Source organism: Rhagoletis pomonella, unplaced genomic scaffold, assembly GCF_013731165.1.
Source record: "Rhagoletis pomonella isolate Grant_MI unplaced genomic scaffold, Rhpom_1.0 Rhpom_scaffold_01173, whole genome shotgun sequence".
NCBI classification, from domain to species: Eukaryota; Metazoa; Arthropoda; class Insecta; order Diptera; family Tephritidae; genus Rhagoletis; species Rhagoletis pomonella.
Window position 1 is genome coordinate 33,295 of NW_023459727.1, and position 11,443 is coordinate 44,737.

Consider the following 11,443-nt stretch of genomic DNA (forward strand, 5'->3'; position numbering starts at 1 on the left):
AAAGAAGAATTTCAGCTTATGGTCGATCTCGGTCATGCAAGACCTTCCAAGAGTCCTTGGGCCAGCCCCCTACATATGGCCAGGAAGAAAAATGGGGACTGGAGACCATGCGGGGACTACCGCAGGCTCAACGACCAAACCGTCCCGGACCGGTACCCAATATCGCTTCTTCAGGATTATGCAGCAGTACTGGCCGGAAAGCAAATCTTCTCCACTGTCGACCTACGCCGCGCATTCTACCATATTCCAGTGGCAGACGAAGACGTGCCTAAAACAGCCGTGATAACTCCATTCGGCCTCTTCGAGTTCGTCAGTATGCCATTTGGACTCCGAAACGCGGCACAAACATTCCAGCGCTTCAACCACGAGGCCCTCTCCGGTTTGGAATTCGTGTACGCCTACATCGATGACCTGCTTATAGCGTCAAATAGTGTTCAACAGCATAAGCAACATCTTCGTTCCGTATTTCAACGCTTGAGCCAATTTGGTTTATGCATCAATGCGGACAAGTGCGTCTTAGGTGCCACTGCCGTCGATTTTTTTGGGGTATCGGGTCTCAGCTCAGGGCTCAGCACCTCTTCCGGACCGGGTACAAGCACTTCGCGATTTTCCGAAACCTAAAACCATCTTAGAGCTAAGGAGGTTTATCGGAGCAGTGAATTTCTATAGACGACATATTAAGAGTGCTGCTACGGTACAAGCACCCCTAAATAACTTCTTACGAGACGCTAAGAAAAATGACAAGAGGCCGGTTCCCTGGACTGAGGAGGCAGAAAAAGCATTTGCGAGGGTGAAAGACCAATTGGCCAGCGCAGCCCTCTTAGCACACCCAATTCTAGCAGCCGAATTACGAATAACTTGCGACGCATCTAGTAGCGCCCTGGGAGCAGTTTTGGAGCAGCACCAGAATAGCGCATGGTACCCACTGGGATTCTTCTCGAAGAAACTCTCACCCGCACAGAGAAATTGCAGCACGTACGATAGGGAGTTGTCGGCAGTATATGAAGCAGTAAGGTATTTCCGACATTGGGTCGAGGGCCGAGACTTCGTAATCAGAACCGACCACAAGCCGCTGGTTTTTGCTTTCCGACAGCAGTCAGACAAGTCGTCACCAAGGCAAATTAGGCAACTTGGCTTCATCAGCCAATTTACTACAAACATACAATATATCACCGGATCAGACAACAACGTGGCTGACACTTTATCTCGCTTGGACGCCATATATCTCCCAATGAGCATCGACCCCGAGGAACTGTCACTCGCCCAAGAATCAGATGAACAACTCCAGCACCTGCTGGCTCACAACAATACGTCACTCAAACTGCAAACGCTCTACTGCGGACCTGGAGGCAGAGGAGTAACTTGCGACGTATCAACCAACAATATCCGACCGTTCGTACCGTTGCAGCTCCGTAAAAAAGTGTATGATTTGTTACACAATTTGGCACATCCCAGCGGCAGGGCGTCCGTGAAGATCGTCGCACAACGATACGGATGGCCTTCGATGAACAAAGATATAACTCAATGGGCTCGTGACTGCGTCCCGTGTCAGCGCTCCAAGGTAGGTCGCCATGTCCGTTCAGCACCCGTTTCATTCGCCAACACGGATGGTAGGTTCGACCACATTCATCTGGACATAGTGGGACCGATGCCGGAATCCCAAGGGTACAAATACTGCCTGACAATGGTGGACCGATTCACTAAGTGGCCGGAAGACGTTTTGGGTGTCCTAAGCTACTCACAACTTATCAAGGCACTCAATTCGAAAGTGCGCTTTTCACAGCCTTGTCACGCCTAGTTGGTGGCAAGCGCATCCGTACTACAGCTTACCACCCCGCAGCCAACGGACTGGTCGAGAGATGGCACCGCACTTTAAAAGCCGCTATCATGTGTCATCAGAAGCAGCAGTGGACGCAAGTACTTCACGCAGTGTTGCTCGGGTTGAGAACCTGCTACAAAGAGGACATGAGGGCATTACCCGCCGAATATTTGTATGGTACAACACTACGAGTTCCTGGGGAATTTTTCACAAACGAAGACCCACCAGCTGACCCGCACTTCTTCTTCAAGGAATTTCGCACACATATGAGAGAAATCCGACCAGCACCTACATCACATCATTGTCGACAAAAGATATTCTGTTTTAAGGACCTGGCCACCTGCACGCATGTGTTTCTAAGGATCGATGCTACCAAACGGCCTCTCGACCAGCCATATTCAGGACCACACAGAGTCATAAAAAGGATTGACGAACGAGTGTTCACCATCGAAGTAAATGGCAAAGAAGTTAACGTGAACATCGAGCGTATTAAACCAGCTCACCTCGCCACCGACGGTGTTTTCGACAACCACCCACAGAGGCGCGCATTGCATACGCCAGGGAACTTGCTACAGCCGCGCATTACCACCAGCCTTCCCCTCGGGCAACCAGGAACTAATCAGCCATCCTATCCAAGCAGCACATCCTCTAGTCCAGCCACCAATCGGGACTGCAAATCTACAAATTAAATTCGTTTTATACCTAATACCTCATTTAGGGGGGAGTACTGTGGCGACCCTGCAATAATCGGCACATGTGGCAACACCACATTTGGCTCATCGCTATTTCGTATTCTTTTTCTGCTACACATTCTTTTCTGCGAATCGACTTCTAGATCATTCTATAACGGTTCTTGTGGCTACGCGTACCTTTTCTTGTATCTAAATTTAGTTGAGTTAATAAAGTTGGATGGAGCATTATACAAAACGCAATTATATGTGGTTTCATTTCGCCACAATTCTTTATATTTGTCACAACAACGATGCTGTATGGCGAAATCGAAGAAAGTTCCTTTTACGATGTTTCCACGTTTAGTAATTCGCTCTCTAATAGGGCTTTCGCACGTCGCGATTTTTCAGCAAAAATCGCCTCGTCCGAACGGCCTTTCACCTAATCGCTTTCAACAAAGGTTCTCGCCAGACAACTTTGAGCTCGTTCAACTTTTTTCCTTGCAACCCTGTATTTGTTTAAATTCTGTATACATACTTTTTTTCTTTTTTACTTTTATTTTATCTTTCAGCGTCGCTAAAAGCACTTCCACCAAGCTTGGCTTACCAAATTTACGCCAATTGATAAAATTTTGCGATTTAAATTCCATTTCAATAATGTAAATAACAATTCGTGTTGAATCGAAAATCGTCTCATCTGAATAGGGATGGCAACTTTTTCACTCTCAACTTCTCATTCAACTTTGCATTCAACTTTGCATTCAACTTTTGTTCCCTGTAAAATCGTTTCGTGCGAATGCCCTATAAAGGCTGCTTTTCATCATGATACAATAATAAAAGGTGGTATCAGTTGTGACAGCTCGATTTGACAATGCCTTTATACTAGGTTCACATATAAGTAGATTATCCTCATTTTCGACCTTAACTTCCTAATCTGTAATTAGAAAAAGAGATTAGACATATAAAATTCTTCCCTTGTTAATCTGTAATTATAAAATAATCTCAGATTTAACCGATAACTTTCGGTGTCCATCCTAGTTTTATCGATTGTTTTTGCGAATAAGAAGAGAAATGCCATATGTAAAAGTAAACACAATTGGACGCTAGCAAGGAAAAGAGGTTTGTAAAGGTATTTTTTAATAAAATGTTAAGTTAAAATATATCTATATTGCTTAATATAGCAGAAAAACGGGATCACGGTGGCACAGAGAAGAAACATAACTTTTCCTTGTGATGTGAGAATAACAAGCACAACAAATTTGACGGCTAAAACTATGTTCACATATCAATATTATCTCAATCAAAGCTTGTTTTTTAATCCCCCCGTTTACCCAGGCAAATCTCAGATTATTAACCGTCAAATTCGTTGTGCTTGTTATTCTCACATCTCAAGGCTAAGTTATGTTTCTTCTCTGTGCCACCGTGATCACGTTTTTCTGCTACAATAAGCAATATAAATATATTTTAACTTAACATTTTATTAAAAATACCGTTACAAACCTCTTTTCCTTGCTAGCGTCCATTTTTGTTTACTTTTACATTTGGCATTTCTCCTCTTATTCGCAAAAACAATCGATAAAACTAGGATGGACACCGAAAAGTTATCGGTCAAATCTGAGATTATTTCATAATTACAGATTAACAAGGGACGAATTTTATATGGCTAATCTCTTGTTATAATTACAGATTAGGGTGTTAAGCTTGAAAATGAGGATAATCTACTTATATGTGAACCTAGTATAATAATCTGAGATTTGCCTGTGTAAACGGGGTGATTAAAAAACGAGCTTTGATTGAGGTAATATTGGTATGTGAACATAGTTTTAGCTCAGTAGAATAAGACGAAAAACGGGAAGAAATGAATCCCCATTTGGGGGAAAAATATAAAATTTCATATTTTCTTCTAAACAAAATTTGCTTTTTTATAGTATATTCGCAATGAAATGAAATAAAATAAGATATAATACCTTTTTGAGAAAACAAAATGTGTATACTCAGAAAAAAAAAATCAACTATATTATTAGGCTAAGAATTGTTAAAGAAGTAACACTGTTTCAGCTAAGGCAGTCATTATGGCGGAATTAGAGCGAGAAGCTGCCTCAGGCATTTCATTAGGTCAAAATCGCTGACATCAAAAAACGGCCAGCTGTTCATTTAGTGTCAAATGCGTGCTCATTACATTTTAAAAACTGACCAAATGTCCATACCGCGGTGCATGACAAAGACTGTCGTCAAATTTCGATGTCAGATGATTGACATTCCTTTTCCATTACTGATGTCAAATAAGAAGTTATACCATTTTGCCCACGCCATCATGAATTAGTTTGTTGGCTCCCCCAATTACGATCACGAATCACCCCATTCCCACGAGCTCATTCTTTATTCGATTTGACAGTTCTCTGTCTATGTGTTTGGTTTTTGTTTTTCTTCGCTGCAAAATTGATGCAAAATGTAGGTTCTTCATAAGAATGTATAAGTTTCAGTATTATATTAGGGATATCCACATTGAAAAATTTTCCTTTTCGTACTCAGAAAAAATGCAAGTTTTGACTTGTGAGCTGGCTTCGACAAATTTCCGATAGAAATTAGAGACGGTACCGATTTGTTCGTAATTCGCATCGTGCTTGGATCTGAATTACCAACAAATTAGGTAATTCGCTGTCAAAATTTTGTATGGCTTTTGTAGGTCGAAGCATGATACAAAAAAGAAGGTAGTTTCACTCAAAGATTTTTGCCGCCATGTCAGCCATTTGACTTTTGCTGGCATTATGACATCTCTATGAAAATCAAGCTACCAGCCACAAAAAAACAATAATTTTTCAACTGTCTTTGAAAAAATTTCAAACAACAGATTTTAAAGCGAAAAATCAGTAATTTTAATAAATTCAAAAATTAATTGCGCATTTGAAAGCTGTAGGAATCTTAAATTTTTGCACGGATTCCAGATTGAAATTTTTCAAATTTTCTCGTTTATTAAAGATAAGTGGTTAGAAGCTTGTAACGTGAAGGAATAAAATCTTCTCGAAGTACGATTTGTTTGTTCAAAGCAATATATGTATTTCCTCAATTTCTGAGGTTTTGGAAAAACTCAATCGTATGTAAGTATATTTGCATACATATGTACATTATACTATATCGTCGGTCCCTACGAAGAGTAGCACATTTCACTATTCGCGTGGATGACTAGTACATTTCACTATTAGCATGGAAGACTAGCACTTTTCATTAATCGCGTCGAAAAGTAGCGCATTTCAGACTTTTGTGTGGAAGAGTAGCACATTTCATTATTTGCGTGGAAGAGTAGCACATTTCAGGTTTTCGCGTGGAAGACTAGCCCATTTCAGATTTTTTGCGTGGAAAAGTAGCACATGCCAGATTCTCGCGTGGAAAAGTAGCACATTTCATTATTTTCGTGGAAGAGTAGCATATTTAAGATTTAAAGTAAATCATAAAAGTATAATTTATGGCTGCGTTTCTTTATACATTCCGGATAATCCCATTTCACAGCCGGAATAAACAGAATTCGTTTGAAATATGAGTTAACATATCATCAGGAACGTTCTAAAGAATAAGTAAACAGAAAAGTTTATTCCAAACGTTCAGAATGAATAAAGAAATGCAGCCTATATTGAAAATTCAAGTGCTTTTATTATATTTCTATAATTATATTATACAAATTATGAAATTCAAATAGTATATAGCGTTTAGTGATCATTTGCTGAAAATATTTCAATTAAATTAAAGTTCATTTAAAAAAACCTTGTAAGCCCACGCTTAAAACTTTGTAGAAATCTAAAAAAAAAATCAACTAATTTCCATACAAATTTCAAACTTATTTACTCAGAAGTGTAAAAATTTTTTTGAGCATGAAGCTTTATAGCCCATTCAATTTTAGTATGATAATGTGCAAGTTTCAAGAGTCTTAAAGTTACCTTTTTTTGGCGCATTTGCTCCCATATAACGAATAAACACAATTTATTTTTATATGGAAGAAAACCGCAACAATAAAAATTTTTAGCCACTTGAAACTTGCACATTATTGCAGTAAAATTGAAAGGGCTTTAAAACTATACACTCAACAAATTCTGAGCAAATAAGTTTGAAATTTGGATGAAACTTTTTTGATTTTTTTTTACAAAGTTTTAAACTTGGGTTTATATGGATTTTTTCAGAGAATGAACTTTATTTTAATGAAAATTCTTAAAAATAAATAAATAAACATAAGTGGAAAATAATATCACTTTGAAATGAGGTGCTGTTGATATGACTGCATGTACATATGTGTATGTTTCTCGTGTTTATAAATAGATTCCTTGAGGAAGACGCGAATATTCATCGAAACAAGTAGGAGGAAAATAAACGTTTATTTTATTTGTAATAAAAGACCGAAAAGTTCCATATACAACATTAAACTTTCAGCTTAGTCGAGGAGAAATAATAATAACATAGTACTTGTATGCTTGGTTTTGTACGGCTGCTAGTATCACTTTATATGAATTCGCTACTCTTCCACGCGAGAATCTAAAATGTGCTAATTTTCCACGCCAAAATCTGAAACGTGCTACCTCAGTATATCCAGTAAACAAACTTAGCTATTTTTTTTTTTACCAAGTTTGGTCCCCATAAAGGACTAGTGTTGCAAGCAACGCTTTTTCGGCAATTAGGGTGTTGTGCAGCTATTTAATGTGGTGAAAATTATTTAAGCACTGGAGAGATTTATTCATTTATTATTGGAGATAGGGCTGATAGATTTATTTTAAATAAATTGTGAATCTGCGAAAATATCTTTTCAGCAGATGAATATACTTTTTAACCTTTTTTCCGAAAATTTACATACAGGCTCGAAAATATGCGAGTAACATTAGGTTTGTATAGTAACTTCTCCAGTAAAACATTGCAGCGAAAGCGTAAAAGCAAAATAGAGCGTAAAATTGAGAGGAAGAGAAAACTAGCAGAAGAGGTTATTGAACACAAAACTAGCAAAAACTTGCAAGAGAACAGTTGTTGCACTGCTTTGACAATCTGCTGTAAACATTTTACTATTTATAAATCAGTTTTAAACTCTTTGCTTTACACACAAGCACTTACACTGTCCAGTACATCATTAATATTATGATTTCCACTCATTTTACTTTTGTTTGTGCCAAGGCGAATCAATATAAGGTGATAGCAGGAGTACAAAAACAAAAATTTACATGTATTTTGTTTTTGCTTTGGCGGCATAAACTGTCAAAACCTGTAAGTGTGTGTAGAAATTCAAACAAAATTTTTCAATTTGATATCAGAAGCCGTGCGGCGAAACATACACAAAATCAACTGAGCTAGTAACACCACTTTTTATATATTCTTTTGACATTTATTCTTCTTCTTCTTCTGCTAGCTAATTTCTGCTAGTAAAAATTTCACTAGCAAGAATTTGCAGCTCTCTCGTGTTGTTACGCTCTCGATTCAGTGCTCTCTTGTAAATTTTTTGGGTTATCATACACTTTTCCAGTAAAAGTTTGCAGGTTCCAGTACAAATTAGTACTGACTATTGGTAACTATACAAACCTATTCAAATATCGTCGCCTGGATGGAAAATTGCCGGAAGCGTCATTTTGACAATTTGTGGTTTTTGGATATCTTCTTTAGTTTCCGACTAATTGACTAAAATTTTTTCGGTTATTTGGTACAAATTGCGTTAGTATTGCTGTCGTACTAAACTAATCAAGATCTTTCAAATAGAGTTATCTGTTCTTCTTTAGTTTCCGACATATTCAGCTTTATCATGAGTTTCATTTTCTAGAACCGGGCCACTTTTCGTTTGCGTGTGTTCACTACAGGTGGATGAAAAAATTGTTGCCGAAATTTTGTTCGGGCGAAACTCACGATTAGGCTGATTAGTAAAAAGTATGGTTAATTTATAAAAATTGTTATCACATTTTGGCGTATATCACTAAAACTGACTGCAAATTTTTTGACAAATGTCGTATACGACAAAGTTTTATTAAACTCATAAATGGTTGACACTAAACTAAAAAAAATAAGATAATTTAAGAATTTCATGAACTAGTACATAGCATTCTCCGAAACTTTGGAGAAAATCTGTAGTCGTGTTTCTGAGAAATTGCATTCCAAACTTCAATCGTGAGTTACCGAAAGTAACTTGTGACAATCTTTTATCCAGGGATCTACATAAATTATAATTGTCATTATTTTCGCAGTTGGAGTATATGCCAGACGAGTAACAGGTATATACATACAAGGATACCTAAATTAGCGCGTTGAACTTGTATATTTATCTCTCTCCAACGCATTAATTCTATATACGTAGGTACCAACGCCTGACAAAGTTATGTCTAAATTTAATAATGGCTCTATGACAAAATATTCATGGAATGTATTCGTAGATTTTTATTTACTTCATTTCATACATTAGCATTGATGTTTTGTTTTTCATACATTAGTATTGATGTTTTTTACTAAATACCAGGAATAAATATTTAATAAAAAACTATTTCATTTAAGCTTAACCAACTTTTAGTTGCTCGGAGCTAATTTTGGAACGCTCCACGAAATATTTTCATAAACAGTAAATGCAACCCTGGGTGCATCATTAACGAGCTGAAAACCCAAACAAATAAAAAAATTCCATCTGAACCAATATTCCCAAAAATTATAAAGCAAAACAAAAACCATTTTTTCCAATTTATGCACTGTTATTTTTATTATTGCAATACAATTTCGCAGCTCTTCAAACATTTTCCACATTATGCTTTTAGGGCTAGTAGTTTCCGACCCCATTTGCTCGTTTTTTTTTCAATTCTGAATTTAGGCTAGGCTTCATGGGAACTTACTGTGGGTGCAAACAGACCACATTTTGTAAACTGAATTGTGATATTTAATTTTATTTTACAATGAAAAATGAATTTAATGTGCAATTTTTTAAGTTTACTAGATGTAAGACAACTTTTAATTTTCTTTATATATTGCATGCTTTAGTTTTAATTCTGTTTAAGTTAAGTTGTAAAGGTGAAAATAGGCCTCCTGGACAACCGAGCACATTAAAAAAAAAATCGGTAACGCGCGTAAAAGCATACCTCACAAGTGGTGTGGAAAATGCAAGAACAAATATAAATGGAATAATTTTCGAAATTATGAAATGGTTATTGGTATTTTCCATTCTCAAAGGGGGTGATTAATTTGAACGTCGAACGGTCGATTTTTGTCGTTTAACCAAAATCTACCCGTGTAAATTGCAATTCAACCGTTAAAAAGGAAGCGTTTTGGCTAGTCGATATCTTAAGTAAATTTTCCAGTCGACAGAAATCGACCCGTGAAAAGGCAACTTCAGGAATTTTTTAATTTTCTTTTTTTTTTTTGCTTGGGCGTCTTTTGAAGATGTGCCAAATTATATTGTCTACTTAAATACAAAACAAAAATTTCTTTAAGCCATCTTGTGCAGCAATTTGTTGATCTTATCCTCACGGCTACCGAAATCACCAACCTCAACGTAGTGATTAGCCTTCTTGCGCCAGCCTCGAGTTGATGTGTTGAGCTTGAATAGCAACAGGAAGTTGGGGCTTTCTTGAAGTGAAGTGAATCAACGCACTGAATTTCGTGCGCTTCGCGAAATTTGCGTTCGATCACAAAGCAGAGATTGGGACACGCTTGACCATTCCACGTTTGTACATCAATTCACAAACTGATTTAAGATTTGGATAACCCCATATAGGGGGTTCGGCATTCGTAGCATATTAATGGTTGCCTTCCTCAATTTGATGAACACATCGTTTTAATGTGGCGAAGACAGAACTGTAAAACTACGCACTTTTTGTGCAACTTTGTTGATACCGCGGATGCGGATCACAAAAGCCAATTTGGATTTTTCAGGCCCGTCGAATCGGCCGCATTTCTTTGCCACACTGCGTTACTCCATCTCACGGCGTCCATCACCGAGTTTTCTTGTTTGATATTTCTCAGCATGCACCAAGTTTTCACATTTACGGAGTCACAGCAGAGCGCTTTAGTTTACGTTTGATCAGGGTAGCAATTTGCTGACCTGCAGCTTCGGCTCGGGGACAGGAGGCAGCTTCCTGGAAGGTTGTCTGCCCTTTGCTTGCGGTTTCTTACCGGCCCATGATGGCAGTCATCTGAACTTGTTACTTAGCACGTTGAAAAGGCGAAAAAAAGTTCGCCAAATGTTTGGAGCACATCGTAAATGAGCCACTCGATTTATAACATTTCTATAAACAATTTAATTAAATACTTTTTATACATAGATATGCTGCAACCATGCACTTACTTTCCCCAATTTCCATCCTGTTTATCGGCATAATTTTCCAAATATGCCTGCTACTTCATTACTAATTACTAAATTTTCCAACTGCGCCTTCTTTGTTGGCTCGTCATATCCTAAAAAGACAAATTTACATTAAACAATAGAAATCGCAAAAATTAGCAAATAAAATACTCGCTTTGTTTTGTTTTGTTGTCAAATTTCTGAGAAATGTGAATTCACTGCGATGCGATTCAGAAAGAACAAGGACCAGGGATGTAATTTTAAGTAAATCTTTTATTCAGTGGCAAGGCGCAGAGCGTTCGGGGCAGCAATATTAATTTGTATCAAATATAACATTAAACGGTGGTTCTAATACATTTTTTGATATTATTAACCAGAGTACATACATTATATGGTATTTCTTTCAAAATTAATGTACTATATGAACTTTTTTTTCAAATATTTCTTAAGTTTCTTTCATCAGTGCTGAAAAGCAACCATGCGTGTAAGAAATTGTGTGGTACCTAAAATTTCACCTCTGGAAACTTTATCCCCATAAAGGACTTCACCACAGTTTTTTTACTGGATATACTGAGTGCTACTCTTCCACGCAAAAATCTGAAATGTGCTAGTCTTTCACGATAATTTGAGATGTGCTACTCATGGTTGGGAACGACGATATATCACTCCCCACAC

The 11,443-nt window shown here is 37.5% G+C and overlaps 1 protein-coding gene across 1 annotated transcript; it reads left to right on the plus strand.

Moving 5' to 3' along the window:
- Window positions 1-315: 315 nt before the first annotated feature.
- Window positions 316-621, plus strand: LOC118752019 (uncharacterized protein K02A2.6-like). Its single transcript, XM_036486843.1, has one exon. The coding sequence runs from the start codon at window positions 316-318 to the stop codon at window positions 619-621; it is 306 nt and encodes a 101-aa protein (XP_036342736.1).
- Window positions 622-11,443: the final 10,822 nt, after the last annotated feature.

Coding starts and splice junctions, on each gene's coding strand:
- LOC118752019 (XM_036486843.1), top strand. CDS start 316: ATGCCATTTGGACTCCGAAACGCGGCACAAACATTCCAGCGCTTCAAC.